Source organism: Caretta caretta, chromosome 18 (assembly GCF_965140235.1).
Source record: "Caretta caretta isolate rCarCar2 chromosome 18, rCarCar1.hap1, whole genome shotgun sequence".
Taxonomy (NCBI): domain Eukaryota; kingdom Metazoa; phylum Chordata; order Testudines; family Cheloniidae; genus Caretta; species Caretta caretta.
In genome coordinates, this window is record NC_134223.1 from 8,114,534 (window position 1) to 8,134,140 (window position 19,607).

The 19,607-nt window shown below is 49.0% G+C and overlaps 1 protein-coding gene across 5 annotated transcripts in view; it reads left to right on the plus strand.

The window, feature by feature from the left end:
- The window catches only part of PAX7 (paired box 7), a 153,047-nt gene that overhangs the window by 55,443 nt on the left and 77,997 nt on the right, over positions 1-19,607 (plus strand). For all 5 annotated transcript variants that reach the window (XM_048824707.2, XM_048824708.2, XM_048824706.2 and 2 more), the window contains one exon: positions 14,950-15,149. In XM_048824707.2, coding sequence (XP_048680664.1) covers positions 14,950-15,149 — 200 coding nt within the window. The remainder of the gene's footprint in view (positions 1-14,949; positions 15,150-19,607) is intronic.

A 19,607-nucleotide genomic window follows, 5' to 3' on the forward strand; every position in this document is an offset into this window, starting at 1 on the left:
TCCAATCTCCAGTTGACATTTCAGCCCCTTGGAGCAATGGCCTAACTTAGAGCACCCTTCAGGTTACTCTAACTTATGCAGGGGAATGGACTCAGACCAGAACAGGCTCAGAACGATGGTATCACAAGGGTGAGCTTCTGAGATCAGTTGAACGAGGTTACTGCCTAGCTTGCGAGGACTTAGTGGCTGCGTGCACACCGGCGGTGGCATCTGTACACGCAGATCACTATCAAACCAAAACACACGGTGTAGAACAAAATAAATTACCTGTGCCAGTACGTTACCCTTCCAGCCATCACCCCCATGCAACAACGTCTCTCCCCGACCCCAGTAAGGCTGGAATTTCCCACTGGTACTGAGGACCACGCGTTCTGCCTCGCTGGTCAAATGGCTTTTCCTGAGTCTGGCCACATCTTCAAAACCAAAGTCCAGGTCATTGCAATGCCCTCCCCTCTGTGTCCTACCCAGATCCCCTTCCCTTGTTGCTGGAGGGCTAAGCACACTGGTCCTCCGAGCCCAATTCTCTTTTGCCATCCTTCGGGATAGCATCAGAGGACCAGACCCTCAGCTGGTGTAAACTGGCACAGCTCAACTGATTGCAATGGAGCTGCCATAATTTACACCAGCTGAGGATCTGGCCCAGGAGCTTGTCCTCCGTGTATGAAAAATGATTAAAGGGAACTAGCGAGGTGGAGCAGGCCAAGGATGAGAGCATGAGAGGAACCCCCCAGGTTAAATAATTAGGCCCCTCCCGCTCCCTGACCTCCATCCTCCCCCTGGCCTTCATCCTCCTCCTGCACACCACCTTTTCTTCCCAATTTTGGGAGCCCCATTGAAGGGAAATGCTGCAGCAAGAGAGGCAGCGAGGAGAGGAGCAGGCGAGTCCCCACGGTCCCTCTCATGCAGCCCTCAGCTGGTTCCCGTGCCTGCCACAAGCACGCAGCTATGAATATTGAAGCGAAAAGGGCCTTTTATGGACTTCACAGATGTGCTGAGGAGTCGGGAAGGGCCCCTTTACCTCGGGGTGCTTTAAAAGGCCAAACAAAAGCCAGAAGAAAGCGGGGGAGGAGGGGAGGGAGGCGAGAACTAGAAAAAAGTTGAAAGAAAAGAAAAGAGACTGGAGTTGATGGATATTCCATCTGTTTATGCTCAGGCTAGTGCAGGGAATTGACAAAGGCTGTCGCAGGCATAGTCTCTCTCTCTCTCGTCTCTCCCCTCCCCCACCATCTCTCCCCAAATGTTCTGGATGCTCTGGTTCTGTTCACAGCTCAGACGTAACAGAATCTGTTTTCATGACCGGGGGTCCTTCTGTGGGGCACGGCAGCGGGCAGCTGCCATACCAAGCGCGGACTTCCAGTGGGACTCACTGGGGGTCCTGGTGGCTTTTATTTCTTTCACATTCAGAGAAGTAGATGGAGACTCTAGGACTAGATCCCCATGGGTGAAGCTCCATGGACACGCCACGAGCTGCACCGATTTATGTCAGCATAGGAGGGGGCTTGGTCTGTGCATGGCATTGTCCAGGTGAAGTGTTAAGCAGCCCCCTTCTGCATTGCCTGGCATCCCCGAGACCCTTCTTGGAGTAGCAAACATTTAAGTGGTAAAGATCTCTGAACAAAGCACCGTCAGTTCTGTAACATATGAATGTGCAAGTGGTTTGGAGATCTAGTCCAAACATAGCTCATGTAATGGGCTTTATGTATATTTCCAAGAAAATTGAACCAGGCTAGATGGATGGCTAGATAGAGAAGACTGTGTGGTGATAGAGAGAGAGAGATGGATGGGCAGGACTCCAAAGTGAAGTCCTTGCCCAAGTCTTCACTCAACTCCAGTACTAGGAGCAGTGAAAACTCTTTGTGATGGTGGATCTCCCTAGTTCTTGCAAAATTAACATCTCTCCAAGCTGGAATATTGGGTGGTGCTGTTGATGGTCAGGCTTCGTGCTCTCCATTCCAAAATTCATGCACTGCTCCGCTCCTGATGGGTCTGTTGCTCCACAGTTCATGAGTCCCATGGTGCAAGACAGTGTGGGACGCCTGAATGCACTGCGGGTGTTGTGACATTGTACGGTTGCCTCAGCAATGTTCTCTCCTTGCATGTCAGGCTGTTGAATATTGACCTGTCATTCCCATGTCATGTGGTGTTCTGTTGGGAAAATCCTACCCTGGACAGCACCTGTGACAGAACCAACGTGTATCTGCAACTTCAGCCGCCTGCTTCCACTTGGAGTGGAATCCAGCACGCATGACACCCTGTGCCACTCTTCCCCGGGCTGAACCATGGGCTGGAGAGAGGCTCCCATTGCCTTTTGGGTCTCAACATAAACACAGAGGTGCAGCAGCTTTGGGCTGCTGATTAGTTTAGGCCGAAAATGTGACTGAAACGGTGCTGCTTGTATCTATCTTAGGTGCTTATATCACCCCCTCCCCCCGTGCCATACAATCTTTTTAATGTATTTATCATCACTCCTCAGAGGGCTGGATTTCCTCTTATTACTGCTGGGGAACTGGGGCACAGCGTGACTAAGTGACTTGCCCAAGGTCCCACAGATGTCTGTGGCAGAGCAGGGAATAGCGCTGCCATCTCCTAAGTCCCAAGCTAGTGCCTTAGCCACGGTACCCTCCTTCCTCTCGTTCTGCAACAGTTGTGTGATCATTTCATGCCAAAGCACCTGATGAAATACACCCCAGTTTGACCTTTGTTATGAGCCCACAACATAGGAATGGCCAGACTGGGTCAGACCAAAGGTCCCTTTAGCCTAGTGTCCTGTCTTCCGACAGTGGCCAAGGCCAGGTGCCCCAGAGGGAATGAACAGAACAGGAAATCATCAAGTGACCCATCCGCTGTCGCCCATTCCCAGCTTCTGTTTGCAAAGTGGGGCCTGAGTTCTGGTGGAACTGCAGTGGTTTTGCCATGTTTTTAACCGGAACCAGGCACAGCGTGGGGGGCCAGTCCAAGTCTCACTTTGAATCTTCAGATTCACCATTTCAATTTTAAACTGCAGTGTGAATCCAGGGGACCCAAAATTGGAAAAGAAACTCATCACCTGCTGCAGACCAAAATCTCTGTATATTGCACAGCTCTTGCTGCATTTCGGTTTGCTGCCTGATCGAACCTGCTGACCCACACATTAAGAAGGGAGCTCGGAATGACATTTGATTTTCCATTCGCTTCTTTTTCAGGCTAGTTAATCTCCAGCTTTCTCTTCTCACTAGCTTTCTCCCCTCTCACGCACCCCAATACAATCTTGCACCTTCAGAGGAGACAAGGGAAATGCCTCCCTCCCCTGCCCCCGTCCTTCTGGAGCATCGGCCTCATTGTTAGTGTTATTGCGAAGTTGTAAAGTCCATAATGGACATTACCTCCATCTGTGGTTTGGTTACAGCTGACCAGTTCAATGCCTAAATAATAAAAAACACCAAACCCCTCATCTCCTGAAGCCCCATACTAGTGCTGTGCTGAACACTGCGGTCCCCAGCTGAGCTGTAAATGACTTTTTCATTTTCCTAGCCCGGCTACCCAGTCTGTTTGGTATTCAAGGGCACCCCACCACTACGCACCATCACTCGGCTTGGACCGAATTACTTGATTAAAACGCATATCAACTATTATGTGATTCAGTTTTCTGCTATCGCTTCACACCACAGCCCCTAAACTATGTTAAACTGTAATATAGCTGTGGCGGGGGGGGGGGGGGGAGGAATGGGGAGACAGAGGAGTTTACAGGTTGGGGAGAATGAAGAATCCAAGCTATATTGTAGGCACCGGTTATTGTTTCTTTGTGGATGGGGCAGGGAGGGAGGGTGCATCTGGAGTTGGAATATCTCTCTGGCTCGCTTTTGAACACACCTGCAGCTAACTAGGTTGGGAAGGGAGAGTGAGGAAGGGTTATTCTGCAGAAATCCCACATTTAGGGCTCAGCACTTCATCGGTCTCAAAGAAGAGAGACGGGGGGAGGGGCATTTTTGTTTTCCCGTTCAAAAAAAAAAAATCTCATGGAAATATCATTCTTTTGTGCCTGCAATATCGCCACCGCTGTCTCTCTCCTCAGCTCACTTTTTAGAGGGTCTTGTTTGCATTTTGATGGATTTTGTTTGCTTTCTGCCGGTGCCTGCTCCAGAGGCAGATACTCTATTCCCAGGGCTGCTCTGCTCTTGCTCAGAAAGAACCATCCGTTGTGGTCAGAAAATGAGTACTCTCTGCAAATTAAAAAGAAAAGAAAAAAAAGCATCTTTCTGTGGCTTATTTACCCTCCCGAATTGCTCCCCTCTCCAGTTGAGGTCAGTTGGTGAATCCAAAAGGGATTTTATGATCCACACCCCAGCACCGCTGTCCCCTCTTGGCACCTGGCACCCAAGCCCTGGTTTTTCTGCTTCCTCCTCCAACCCTATCAATATTGATTCCGCATTCTAGCCCGCAACTCTGCTACTGATGCAGCAGGCAGAACAGAAACCCTCTTGCTCTCCTGCCGCAGCATGGGTTGCAGCATGAAAACTTGTCTGGGTCAGTAAACGAAGCAGCTATGGCCAGCACTGTGGGCTATTCTTATCCCTGACAGCCTCGTTTTCCTGCACAAAAATAACTAGCCTGCCTGGCAAAGCAAGCCAATCTTCTGATGTCAATGCAAATCAGTGTGTGAAATCTCTGCACGGCCGTATGTTAGGGTTTTATACTGCCACCCATTCCATAGTATCTGAGTGCCATCAACCGTCTGTTTCCAGAGGTAGGGGGAGGAGAAAGCAAGATGGCACCAGAGTGAAAGAGCCAGGCTGTACTCCATCAGAGCCTCGAAAAGCCAATTCAGGAGGGCTCAAATGGAGAGGAGGAATACGGCCTTCATCTATATATGTTTAGTCTTCCTAGCGCCGAGCCGGATTGTGATGCCCTTGCTCACACAGAGTAGGCCCTTACCCCACGTGTAGCCCCATTGATTTCAGCAGGGCTACTCATGGTGTAAGGTGCCGCTCAGCATGAGGAAGAGGTTCAGAGTCTGGCCTGGCGCATGTGTCATGGGGTCCTGATCAGAACGTGTACCCAGCCCAATGCTCCAGCGGTGGCAAAGATTTCCATCCAGCGAGCTCTTCCCTGGAGTGCCTCTTGGCTGCATTGTGATGACGTGACACCACGTCACCCGCTGCCGTGATGTGAGGAAACAGTGTCCCCTCACAGCGGGGGCTGGTTCCCGTGTCACCAACCAGGCCTCGAGAGGCCTCAGAATAATGCTCTTTAATTGCCCCGTGAGCAATTAATTGCCCCGCAGGGTGGGAAGAGCCTGTGGCCCAAACTCCTAAGGTTCAGAGCAGAGTTTCAGGGTGGGTGGCAGAGCCCAGGAACGGATCCACGCGGCCTCCTGAGGGGCATTGTGGGTCAGAGGGTTTGGACGGCCAAAGTCTTCAGAGTGGGTTAACGCCACCCCGTGCTGTGCTGTTGATTCGAGGCTTCCCGACGCCTTACCCAGCTTCCCAGTGAGTAGGCACCCCAGCCCCTTTGATGCAGTCTTCTTGGGATGCCCCAGCTGCCCCCCTGACTTCGGAGTGATTTGGGATGCAGCCCCTTTCAGGCTGTGGCTTACCATGTGCTGACAGCACCCTGACTGGCTCCGGCAGGTTCCCGGCCACTCACAAAACCGTTCCCCTCTCTCTTCCTCTCAGTCACTTTTTAGGACAGGGCAGGTGGGAGCGAGAGAGAGGAAATGAAGTTAAAGGAGAGAGGGTGACAGAGAGAGATGAGAAATATTGAAGGAGAAAACACACAGCCCCCTTTTTGCCCCCCTCCCCGCCCAAATCCGATCTCTGCTATAATGAATGCGTCTTCATGTCCAATCCTGTCTGCAAATCCTTCCAGAAAGCACCGAGGTGCTTCAAAACGAGGCAACGGGCCCTTGTAGAGCATCGAGGGCTCAGTCTGAGCCTGGAGGGGCTCGCCGTGGCCAATTCCACCTAATCCTGTTGATTAATTTAACTCCAAGGCTAAGAGGCTCCCAGAAGTAATGGAGGGAAAGGGCGGGGGAAGGGGCTGGGGAGAGAGAGGAGAAGTATGCCCCTTAATTATTGAGGGTTTTTCTTCTTCCTCCCCCACCCCCACATCCCCATTCCACTCCCCTCCCTTTCAAACTCCTGCAAACTCCCTCTGCTCAGCTCCTCCTAATTACACACCCCACCTCAGCTGGTGTCGTTACCCAGAAATGCACGTTTGCTGGCCCTAATTTACACATTTTCTCATGCTAGACTGGATTGTAAAACCAGATCCTCCTCCCCTCCAGCTCTCTCCTGTCTTTCAGACCCCCTCCCTGCAGCACCAACACACCTGCGTGTGTTGCTTTGACCACATACCCTTCATCCGGGAGGAGCCATCTTGTTTCATCCCACGCATCCTCAGTTCAGACATGGGCTTGAAGCGGATCATGCAAATCTCCAGTTAGCCTCTCCTCACCTTTTCTTCATCCTCTTGGCGGTGGGAGGTTGTGATGGTGTCAGGTTGTTCCTGGGATTTTGTTCAAGGTGAAAGTTGATGCTACAGCGAAGGGCTGGACCATGAGCCCAGAGCTGAATGTCCCCCAGCTTTGGAACTGTTTGGAACTGTTTCCACCACCTCCCTAGTTCAAGTTTTGCAGCGTGGGCTCATCTCTGCTCGCCGCTAGGCTAGGGTTTACTGAGCCAGATTCTTTGCTTCTGCAAATCGGCATAGCTCCATTGATTTCACTGGGTCTGAACTGGTTTAAACCAGCTGAGAATCTGGCCCATTGACGTCAGTGGAGTGACACTGATTGACGCCAGCTGAGGTTCCGGACCATTACTATCTTTATCAATTATTTTGTATTACAGTCATGCTCACCAACTGAGAGCTGAGTCCTGTTGTGTTAGGCGCTGTACACGAACATAGTCCGAGCCAGCCAGACCTTCCCCCAAAGGGCTAAGGATCTAAATAATGGGGGAAACTTAAGAAGTGTTGCAAACCTTGCCAATTTTCAAGTTGGCAAACTTTCTCCTGTGCTGTAAACCCACATTTGTTGCTTGTTTCCAAGGGTGATTCAATTAAAGAAAAGAAAAATGTTTTTCTAGCTACAGGGCAGCTGCACTGTGTGTTGGAGATAGACTCGCCCCTCAAAAACTAGGCTGGAACCAGTGTGTGTCCTGTATCTAGAATATACTGTAGAGGGTCTGATTTTTCATCTCCCCTCTCTGTGCCATTTTCCCCATGTTTTTTTCTCCCTTCTTCTCTTCTTCTTCTTTCCTTTTCACAGGCAATCCCCACACATCCTTGAGGGATTGAAGGCGAGCGAGCTAATCTTTCCCTGTCCCTCATTACAAGGGGTGATGGGTGACCCATGCGAAAGGTGCTGCCTGGTTTTTCCACTGCATTGCGTTTAGGGTGGTCAATTACACTTGCGCAGAGGGGGCGTAAAATGCTCCCCAATTGCAATGACTGTTACTGTTGTTTGCATTGCAATCGCCCCTAGAAGCCCTAGCCCCATTGTGCTCGGCGCTGTACAGACGTATAACAAAGAGATGCCCCCACCCCACAAAGTTTACAGTCGAAGTGGGATTTGCCACCCTCTCACACCAGTGGTGACATTATACACCCACTTCACACACCTTTCCTCAGGTGCACGTGATGACACACGGTGTAGGGGGCGAAGGATCAGGCTCATGGACTTTATATTTCGGAGGCCTTGTCTACATGCAAAAGTTAGAATCATAGAATAACAGAGTTGGAAGGGACCTCTGGAGGCCATCTAGTCCAACCCCCTGCCCAGAGCAGGACCAATCCCAACTAAATCATCCCAGCCAGGGCTTTGTCAAGCCTGACCTTAAAAACTTCTAAGGAAGGGGATTCCACCACCTCCCTAGGTAACGCATTCCAGTGTTTCACCACCCTCCTAGTGAAAAAGTTTTTCCTAATATCCAACCTAAACCTCCCCCACTGCAACTTGAGACCATTACTCCTTGTCCTGTCATCTGCTATCACTGAGAATAGTCTAGATCCATCCTCTTTGGAACCCCCTTTCAGGTAGTTAAAAGCAGCTATCAAATCCCCCCTCATTCTTCTCTTCCGCAGACTAAACAATCCCAGTTCCCTCAGCCTCTCCTCATAAGTCATGTGTTCCAGACCCCTAATCATTTTTGTTGCCCTCCGCTGGACTCTCTCCAATTTCTCCACATCCTTCTTGTAGTGTACCCCTTTAACTAGACTGGTAGTGTTAAAGCAATATAAGAGCCCTAGTGTGGGTGCAATTAGACCTGTCTAACAGTGCTTATACCCTATGGCTTATTCCTATAAGGGAAGGGGGTAAATTAGACCAATATAAGACATCTTTATCACAGTGTAACTGTATCTACACTAGGAATTGTGCTAGCATAATTATTATGGTTTTAAAAAAAAACCCACAGCTGTAAATGGCATAGTAACACCGATGCAAAATCTGGGGCCCTAATCAAACGATGCTTCTCAAAACTATCCAGTATCTCGGGTTCCACATCCTTGGAGTTTTTTAAGAACAGGTTGGACAAACCCCTGTCAGGGATGGTCTAGTATACTTGGGTCCTGCCTCAGCCCAGGGAGATGGCTTAGATGACCTCTGGAGGTCCCTTCTAGCCCTACATTTCTGTGATAATCAGGCTGGGTATTTTGCACGGTTTCTTTTTCCAGCCAGGATCGAAATACCTCCAGAACAGCCTGTCTCGCACTATTTTGCTGCTTCTGCTGCCTATCCTGGCTGGAGCCCAGTTGTTCAGAGGCATCCAGAGAAGAACAGTAATAAACAGGGGAGGCGGGGAAGGCATCTAAACACTTTCAAACTGGGGAAAAGAGTTGGCTCAAGTTTTGGATGAAGGCTCCTGGTGATTCGGGAGGAGGCCATTATTTTTGTGTTATATGCAGGGGGTGGTTATTCCTGCGGCTTTCTTAACCTTTTTGTTCGTGAACTTTGCTGAGAATAATAGCCGTGAGGTTCCCCCCCCACCCCAGGAGCCCCCTGACTAGGAAAAGACTTGTTAGAGCATTGAGTCTATCTTTATGTAGTTACGGGAGATCATCCCCTTGATAGTAGAGGATGCATTGGCTAATCAGCTGATACTACACTCAATCTTAGCCAGCAGGCTGCCCGCATTATTTAATAAATCTGTGCCTGACAGTGGCAGCTGCATCCTGCTGAGACCAGCTGGTTTCAGACATGCCCTGGGATTTGTCTTGCTCCCTGGCCTGTTCCGTATGGTCTTGCAGTAAAAGTACAGGATGTGGCATCGGGAGTTTTGAGTTGTATTCCCAGCTCTGCTGCGTGACCACAGGCAAGTCCCTTCCACTCTCCATGCCCCGTTTGTCAGCTAAAGCATTCTGGAAAATGATCAGACAGGGAGTGCTATGGAAGGTCAGTGTATCACTGCAGACACTTTATAACGATGGCTTTGGCGCTCTCCCATCTGGCACTGCAGCCAGGTAGATGGCCAGCAAGTCCCAAGGGTATGATCAGTTGGGTGTCATGACTACTGGCTATTCCCTGCCAGGCTTCTTGTAAGGGATTTTTGACCTGACAATTCGCAGATGTTTAAAGAAGTTTGGCTCCTTCCCATTAGGGGAGGCAAACGGGGGAGAAATGAAACTTATCTGAGTTTTGGGAGGCTCTCTCGTTCTACTTCCCCTTCTCCTACACCAGCGGGGATAATATTTTCGGTTGCAGCAGGGCTGTATGAATTAGTGGCAGGTATTCTGGCACTCACACCAGATAGCCAGAAGAGTGGGATGCATTGTCCATAGATATTGTAACACTACCTCCAGGTATATAAAACACCTGGATGCTGGATGTTTTGTTCATAGATAGTCTAGCACGACCACCAGGTAGCCAGGTGAGCCAGCTCCATTGTCTATAGATATTCTAGCACCACTCCCAGGTAGACAGGTGAACTGGGTGAAAATATTATTATTTATTATTAAGGTCACATTTATATTGTGATATGTCCAGATCAGGGGTTTCATTGCACTAGGCACTGTACAATAATATAGTAAATTACAATCCTTGGTCCGAAGCACTTACAGTCTGAAAAACAAGAAGTACCATGTGGATGAGACAAAAAAAGGGGTCAAGTTTAAGGGGTGAGGGAGGCAGGGGAACAGAAATAATTGGATCTGTGCAATTCTTAAGGTCAGGATCAGTGATCATAGTAATCACAAAGCCAATAGGGACTCTGGAAGTCCTCTCAGGTGGTTAGGTTGCCTGCATGTTTTCTAATGGCCAACAAGTCCATCCCACCCCTATAACACAGTAAATCTGAAACTTCTTATAATTACTGCACAATGAAAAGAGCAGCACTAAGTAGCTGTTCCTTATGCAACAGCCTGAGCATCGCTGCTGTGTGTGTGTGTGTGTATTTGTCTATACAACAACACATTCTGGTGCAGAGTGAAATAATGTTCAATCTGATTAATTTGCCTTCACAACTGTCTGTGGTGTATTGAGGACTCTGTTGTAATTGCAAGCTAATCACTAAAGCTTATCACTTTAAAAGTGGGGTGTGGGGGAGCTTGCTTGTCCTGCTTGCAGGCTCTTAGGAAAGTATGTGAGCAGAGGAAGTCTGGAAGGAGCCAGTTTAAAGCAAAGTGGGGTGAACTGTGCCTTGTTGCCTTAGTGAGCAGCCTGCTTTGTCTCTCTCTGTTTTGGGTTACTGTGCATTGTTCTGGAGTCTAGGAACAAAAATAGTGTTCCTATGCAGCCTTCCAGCAGGAGTGTATTATATTTTTTATCTAACTTCTCTGTTCATATGCTGTGGACAAAACACTCTCAAGTGTCATCTCATTACCAGGGACAGCCTTCATTTTAGACCCAAACTTAGCTCTGTCCCAACTTTTATTATTGCAAATTATTCCCATCAAGAATGCCAACTAATGAAACTGACAGTTGCTTGTGAAATATACAATTATATTGATGTGAATGAAATTAATAATATGTTATTGGATTCCAGATGTGCTTGTGCAAAGTCTGGTTCTCTAGAGCCCAGATGTGCCTGCACCTGGCTAGAATTGTCTAGGGCCCAGATGTGCATGTTGCACCATTTAAGAATCTAGAGATTTTCCTGAAAATGCAAGAACCAATGAAGCTGATCATGTACCAGATTTGTGCTACAGTCAGGATTCTAAAGGCCTTCTAAAAATAGTGGCCTGACGCTGGTCTCACTGTGGTCAACAGCAGAACTGTTATTGATTTCATTGGAACCACGATTTGGCCTACTGGGAATAACACGTGAAATATCGAAAATATGAGGACACTATATACTGTACTGCAGAAAGGGATCTGTGGATCACAAGCTAACTATGAGTCAACAGTGTAACACTGTTGCAAAAAAAGCAAACATCATTTTGGGATGTACAAGCAGGAGTGTTGCAATCAAGACATGAGAAGTAATTCTTCCGCTCTACTCCGTGCTGATACGGCCTCAACTGAAGTATTGTGCCCAGTTCTGGGTGCCACGTTTCAGGAAAGAGGTGGACAAATTGGAGAAAGTCAAGGAGAGCAACAAAAATGATTAAAGATCAAGAAAACATGACCTATGAGGGAAAATTGAAAAAAATGGGTTTGTTTAGTCTGGAGAAGAGAAGACTGAGGGGGGCACATGATAACAGTTTTCAAGCACATAAAAGGTTGTTACAAGGAGGAGGGAGAAAAATTGTTCTTGTTAACTTTTGAGGATAGGACAAGAAGCAATGGGCTTAAATTGCAGCACGGGCGGTTTAGGTTGGACATTAGGAAAAACGTCCTAACTGTCAGGGCTACTAAGTACCGGAATAAATTGCCTAGGGAGGTTGTGGAATCTCCATCATTGGAGGTTTTTAAGAGCAGGTTAGACAAACACCTGCCAGGGATGGTCTAGATAATACTTAGTCCTCCCTCAGTGCAGGGGACCGGACTAGATGGTCTCTCGAGGTCCCTTCCAGTCCTACGGTGCTGATTCTATTGGTATCCCACAGGTGGGAATAGAGGTTGGGTTACAAGCAGTGGGAGCCCCTGGCACGGTGATTCCCACAGCTCTGAGAACATGGAGCCACTACAGCAACAGCAGAGCCCAAGGAGTGCCTGGTTAACTCAAACGGACGTGGCCCATTGCGCCTGCGTCTAACAGCTCAGTTCAGACGCACTGAGTCCTCCTCACATAGAACCAAGAAAGGAAAGCATCCTGCCCTGCAGCACGCTGGATCCAATGGCATGTTTGACCTGCTCGTTATAAATAATTGGCCCCCGTTGGGACATTTGCCTCATGCTCCACAGGCTGTCCGCATTGTTCAGCAGCTGTTGAGAACGCCACAGCTGGGATTCCCAGTCCTGGAAGCAAAAAAAGGAGGTTTTGGTGGAAAGTCCTGATCACCACAAAAGGGCACAGTGGAGAAAAAGGGGCCAGATTCATCCCTGGGGCAGCTCCATTGACTTTATCCGGATTATTCCAAGGATGGATTTGGCCCTGCATGTGTTACTCATGCATTTAATCATAGCTGATAAAGGTTTGGCCTAATAGGAGCAGATTGGGGCTGTGAACTATGCACTGAAACAGATTATGGTCCTGATTCTGCTCTCAGCTACATCAGAGTAAATAGGAAGTAATGCCATTGAAGTCAGTGGAGTTATACTGGGGTATGGGCGATCAGAATCAGGTCCTCTGTAGTTAATCAATGTGCATTTAAGTACAGTCTATTGTATTAATGAGAGACTGAGAAAGAGAAACAGACAGAGAGATCAGATTTCTTGTTTCGCTGAGGAGATCTAAGGCTTTACACATCATATTTTCCAGTCTGCCTCCATACTGACCTAGGGCATATACCACGAGAGCTGGAGTTGTCTCTCACCTTCCCACACAGAGACATGGGGTACCGGCCTAGATTAAGCATTTTGTGCATCGCTATCTGCACCGCAGGTGCCACTTGACCTGCGGCGGGGTCGCTAGGGAGCGCTCAAAAGTGATGCAGTCTAGCACATTTCTCCCAAGCCTCCCAATAAGGTTCACTGGGCCTCGTTTTTACACTGGTGTAACTCTGTGGACATCAGTTGAGGATTTGCACTTGAGACCAGAATCAGGCCCACTAACTCTGGGGCAAACTCTTTTAGTCCAGGTATGGTCTATTTGGTTTTGTTGTTTAATGGTACGTCCCATACACAGCAAAGACTTTACACTGGCAGCAGGTCCAGGTTAATACAACACAAACAAATGCTGAAGCATGATTCTTTCTTTCTTTCTTTCTTTCTTTCTTTCTTTCTTTCCCTCCCTCCCAGATAAAAGATTGTAGCAGGTGTGGTATCAGACTTAATAATGAAGACAGAGTAGTTAGAGTGAGAGCCAGGACTGTAGTCAAAACATGTGCAAACAACAGAAACTTGTTTGCTTTCCCCCTCCAAGAGCCAAGGACTTTTTCTGTGAGTTGTGATTCCCTTTAACCTTGTACCATGCTGATAGGAGATGCAGTTATTGACTTAACAGGAGACTTTTCCCTGTGAGCTGTTTTGAAGCTAGTGGGAGTTCTTTAAACTCCTAGCGTCTCCCTTAAGATGCTCTTAGCCAGTAAAAAATGCTCCTTTATGGACTCATTATCATTCTCCCAAAGTGGGGCCCAGGGGTGTCCTATTCACTGAAATCAGGGGGCCAAATGCTACTCTTGAGGACGGGAAGTTGGGGAAGTTTCTCTGTCTCTCTTGTGAATTTGGTCCTGGTACATATGCTGGATTGCCAATTCTGGAGAACAAAACCCTCCCTTTATCCATAGGACAGGTGGAGCCGGGGCAGCAGCCGTGAAATCTTCCTGTGCACTGGGCCCAGCAAAGGTGCATCATGCCCACCAGAAGGGACCACCTCTAGGGTTGACAGGGGAATTCACTCAGCTCATGGCCTTTCTGCAGAGATGGCCAACAATGAGCACTGGCTGTGGCGGGTTTTGGGGAAAATGGATGCTTGTTCGCAAGGAACTAAACCGAGACCCCTAAATTCCTGTCACAAGGGGCATCAAACTGCCACCAGCTGACCCAGGCTAAGGGGCAGTTTAACTGTAATGTAGACTGTTTGGATTCAGGCTGCAACCTGAGCTCTGGGACCTTCCACCTTGCAGAAGGTCCCAGAGCCCGAGCTAGTGGTGCTAGGTCCTCTGCCCTCCACTTAAAGCTCCTACCCAGCTCTGGGCATCTATAGAGGATGTACATTCTCTCAGCTTCTGAGGAGAGATGCTGTTTCCATCAGCATCAAGCCAGCAGCCCTCTGGGCAGGCCAGAAGCAGAAACTCTTTTCATGCCACATGAGAGCTGTTGAGGTTTCACCTTTGTTTCCATGTCCCAAATCAGGACAAAGCGTTCACAAATGTTCACGTACTGATCATCCGAAAAATATTATAATCATCAACCTGGGTCACCTGGCATGTTTGGATCATTTCTAGGTGTTTCCTCTCAATTCTGACCTTTTCTATGTTGAAACTTTTTAGAAAAAATAGAAATTAACATTTCAAAATGAAAAATAGTTCCCAGCTGGAAAATGAAATGGTTTGGTTCAAAAATATCAAAATGGGACATTTCTACCATTTGGAAACTTTTCTTTTTTTCCAAACAATTTTCGAGTCAGGAGATGCATCGAAGCCGATCCTTTCCCACAAACAGTTTCAGTTTTGACAAATCAGCATTTTTCTGGCAAAAATGCTTTGTCAGAATATCCCCGACCAGCTCTACCCAGAAGTAGAAGTTGGCTTGGTGGACACCATCACTGTAGAATTGCTCTAATTCTGGTTGGGGGGGTGGCTGGGAGGTGTTAGTAGGCTATTATCTACAGGAGGTCAGACTCGATGATCTGATGATCTATTCAGGCCTTAAACTCTATGACCGTATTGGATTCTCTCCCTCCCTGTAGCTGTTTAATTCTTGTTTCTGCACCTGCTTCTCCTTTGGCTTTTCCGCCATTTAAGCCTCAATCCTCCTTTTCTTTCCCTTGCCAGGTAACAGGCTGGATGAAGGCTCAGATGTTGAGTCTGAACCGGACCTACCCTTGAAACGCAAGCAGCGCCGTAGCCGGACCACCTTCACAGCTGAGCAGCTGGAGGAGCTGGAGAAGGCCTTTGAGAGAACCCACTACCCAGATATCTACACACGAGAGGAGCTAGCCCAGAGGACCAAACTCACAGAGGCCCGAGTACAGGTAAGGACAAGAGTCAGGACATGTCTGAGTCCCCCGATAACACAGCAGCCAAGGGATTCTCTAGGTCCATTGACCTAGGAGAAGGGGGCCCTATCATTTATCCATGATGAGGAGGGGCTGAGAGTTGGAGGATGACATGGTGGGTGTTCCATTTCTGTAGGACCAGGTGACCTGTGCCTGAGATGTAAAGTTTGTATCCAGATCCAAAGTTTCCCCATAGCCCAAGGATGTTCCCACCTGGGATTTTGGTTTGGCCCATTACAACTGCAAAATTTCAATCCAGATTGGGATCGTGATCCAAACTTTCCCAAAGCTGATGGGGTGTTCAGATCTATGTTTAGTGCCTTGAGTTGGGAAGGGGCTGTATACCATTTACCTAGGAGTGGCCGGGGTCGTTTCTACCATTTACCATGCCTCAGCCTCCCCTCTCCCCGCCCAAGGGTTTGGATCATATTTTGCAAAGTTTGCAAATTCTGCGTGTGAATTTTTTTTTCTTTTTGCCAATCTCCTGAGAGTTTGCGGTGGGGGGAGGGAGGGAAGGGGAGAGGAGGAGGAAGGGAGAGAGCTATGACATCGACACAATTAATAGCCCTTGTGGGAACGCCGCACATAGGCCCTTATGTCTTCCAGATAAAGGCTGGGTCAGCAGTGTGTGCAAACATGCAGAGGGATAAGAAGTGTGAACAGATCGGTGGGTATAATAGAGTCCCCCGGGGAAAGGGAAGGGGGGGGCCGAGGATTGTGCTGGGTTAAAGAAGTGAAATGGAGACACCAACAGCCAGTGTGGGCAGCGCTATTAGGTTTCAGGCTCAGCGTCGGGGGCTCTGTGTGTCGAGGCCAGCGCTGAATTGCAGAGGCAGGAGGGAGGGAACAAGCAACCCTGTCTCATGACAGGGAAATAGCTATTCAGTGAAATGACCTTTTGGAAGCAAAACAGGCGTTTTTCTGTCTGAGATTCCCCTCAGAATAAGAACCGGCCTGTGTTAATCACCCCGAGGCCAGCCCAGCCATAGGGCTGCATCCTCCCAAAACCAGGCCTCACACCTCTTGGACATCCACTCGGTTCATGGTCTTGCCCCTGCCATCAAAAGAGACGAAGAGCCGGCAATTCTACAGCTCCCAACATTTCCTGTGTATCTGTTCGCCTCCCACTGGCTTTTCCTGCCCAATGCATGTTCTCTGAAAGCTGCCAAGGTTCGGGCTCAGACTCACGGCACGTGGGTGTAGCAAAGGCTCAGTGACTGCAGTGTGTCTCCTTGAGCCACCCAGGATCGCTCTGTGCCTCAGTTTCTCCATCTGTATAGTGGAATTGATGATACTGGCCTCCTTTGCAAAACGCTTTGAGATCGACTGATGAAAAGCTCTATATAAAAGTGAGGGATTATTATTATTTTCCTGGGGAGGGAAGATCTGACCCATTGTACCTTGAGACAGAAAACAGACCCTGTGCCAGAGTGAAACCTTCTCCCCAGGAACATAGGCTGTATTTCCCCAGCAGAGGAGATGCAGAGGACATTAGACCGATAGGGAGCTGTGGCACTTGGCTTATGAGGAGAGGCTGAGGGAACTGGGCTTACTTGGTCTGCAGAAGAGAAGAGTGAGGGGGGATTTCAGCTACCTGAAGGGAGGTTCCAAAGAGGATGGAGCTCGGCTGTTCTCAGCGGTGGCAGATGACAGAACAAAGAGCAATGGTCTCAAGTTGCAGTGGGGGAGGTTTAGGTTGGATATTAGGAAACACTATTTCACTAGGAGGGTGGTGAAGCACTGGAATGGGTTCCCTAGGGAGGTGGTGGAATCTCCATCCTTAGAGGTTTTTAAGGCCCAGCTTGACAAAGCCCTGGCTGGGATGATTTAGTTGGGGTTGGTCCTGCTTTGAGCAGGGGGTTGGATTAGATGACCTCCTGAGGTCTCTTCCAGCCCTAATCTTCTATGATTCTATGATACTAGACTTGACCTTAGTCAAGAAGGTCTTCCTGAGATTTTAGCAATAATAATGCCATTTGTGCATGATGAGCCCAATCCAACTCCCACTGAAACCCAAGGAAAACCCCCCTTGCCTGCAGTGAGCATTGGAACAGGCCATGTGCTGCTCCAAGAGTTTATCCTTCTCTTTACATTACACTGGGTTGCTCATCCTCTTGGTTTACAGCATATTGGTGGTGAAAGCCAGTCTACGGTAACTGGTCTAGAGCAGAAACACAGCAGCTACATCACCTAAATGCTGCTTTATTTCCTTCTGGACAAGGCCAGCAAAATCACCCTGCTGGGATCCCAGTTTGTGCAAGGTCTGAGTGCTCTTCTTGAGAACAAGAAGCACAGGGCTTCCGGTCTTTGAGTCTCCATGATAGCCACTAGCCAGCAAGAAGGCATCTTCACGAAAGCAGGAGCAGAGAAGGGGTCGTCTTTGCATCATGAGACCTTCTGACCTCTTGAAAATTCTCCGACCGGCTCCTGAAGCAAGCCCTGCTCCACCCAGCTTGGGAGCAGGCTGTATGGATGGCAGGGGCTTGTGCTGGAGATAAAATACCAAGGGGGGTTGCATGCTCCTGTGATTTACTTTGGCTGATGTGGACATGGGAAGACCCTAGCAGAGAAACAAGAAGTAAGAAGGTGCCAGTGAGCCAAACCCACCCAGAGAATGGTGCTCGGAGGGAGAATTCTACTTGGGCAAAGACCCCTACGCACGTTTTTACGGTGAAAAATATATCCGAATTCAGTGTACTGTGGTGCTAGTCACAGGAGCGGAGGGAAAGCCCGAGGAGTGCCAGAGAGCTCAGATTCCTCCCCACAGCCCCTGCCAAGTCTTCTAATCCAGGCACCCACGCAGCTGGAAGGGCTGCGCTGTGAACCCGTGGCAGGTTCCTTCCTTCTGAGGAGTTCCAACCTCGGAGCGACAACGGGGTGGAGGAAAGCAAAGCCCACCAAATAAATAAATAAATAGCCCCCTTCCCTTAGCTCAAGCTGTGATCTCCGAATCCCTCTCCTGGCTCCCAGGCAGCTTGTGGGGAAGGCTCCTGCCAGAGTTCTAGGAGCAGCTGTTCTCCGAGGCACATTCCTGATGGCTTTTTCATTCCGACATCCTGGCAGGCTCGGCTTCTTCCCACCGCTTTTAAGCCTGCCGCCCCTTGTAAAATTTTCTGGATATCAGAGCGGATCTTTCACTGGCTCTCAGGAGCCACAAACATCAGTCAATCAAGTTCTTGGGGAAAACACACACACAACGGGAAGAGTCCCGCAACCCTTTTCCCCTCTCTTCGCAGAGTCTGCGGCCAGAGGGGATGTTTATTAACAGTAGTTACAGCAATATTACAATAATGGCTAGAGGCCCCAGCCAAGATCGGGATCTCATTGTGCTAGATGCTGTACACAGACAGACAGACAGACACACACACACACTCCGTGCCCCAAGGAGCTTACAATGCAAAACAGACAAAGGGTGGGAGGAAAAACAGAGGTACCGAGAAGTGAAGTGACTCAGGTCACACAGCCGACCCAAGATCTCCTGAGTCCCATCTACTGCCTTACCCATTGGGTCCCACTGCCTCCCAGAGCAGCTAGTCTGCCCTGCTGCATGACAGAGGTTGTGGACTTTCACCCAGTCATTCTGGCATCAAGCACAATAACTTGTGGTGGAGCTACAACATGTCCTTTGGAGATGCATTACTGTAGCACCTAGGAGTCCCAGTCATTGCGCTAGGCGCTGTACAAACACAGTCTCACAGAACACACAGGGTCCCTCTGCCATCTCCCTTCCTCTTGCCTCTCACTCTTTCTCTCTCCGCTGTTTGTTTTCACATATGTAATGCCTTTCCTAGGTGTACGCTGCCCTATCCCATTGAGTGTCTCTGATCCCTGAGCCCTTACCCACCCACTCCCCTCCACCTGAGAAGCCCCTTGATCTGTTAAACTCACTGGCAAGGCTTTGGAACTTGGCGGGTCGTGCAGCTGCTAAGTGGAAGTTTGACACGTTGACAGCTAATAAAAATTTGCCGGCTGAAGAACAAGGGGAGGGGGACGCAGGACCAGTTGTGGGCTCCTATTTCTCATCTGCTAAGAAGATCATGGAATAGTGAGTGATATTTTCGATAGGGCTATAGTAACCTCTGTGCAGTCAGGGTGCAGGGGTCCAGCATGCTGGCACCGACAGGGTCCAAGATACATGTCATTTAGAGGGGCGTTAAGTCAACGGACAGGCTGCCACTGATGTCTGTGGGTCTTGCATCAGACTCTTAGGGCCTGAACCTATTGCCCGTGAAAGCAACAGCAAACCCCCCCTTGACTGGAATGGGAACAGGACAGTGCCCTTGTGTTCTACTCCAATTGTACACGTGGGGGGTTCCTTTTTCTGGGTCACTCTCACTTCATTTGCTCCCACTTCCACCCCAAACAACCAGACCACTGGGAGTCAAGTGGGACCACGCCTGCCAAGTGTTTGCATTTAGTCCCCAATCCAGTCAA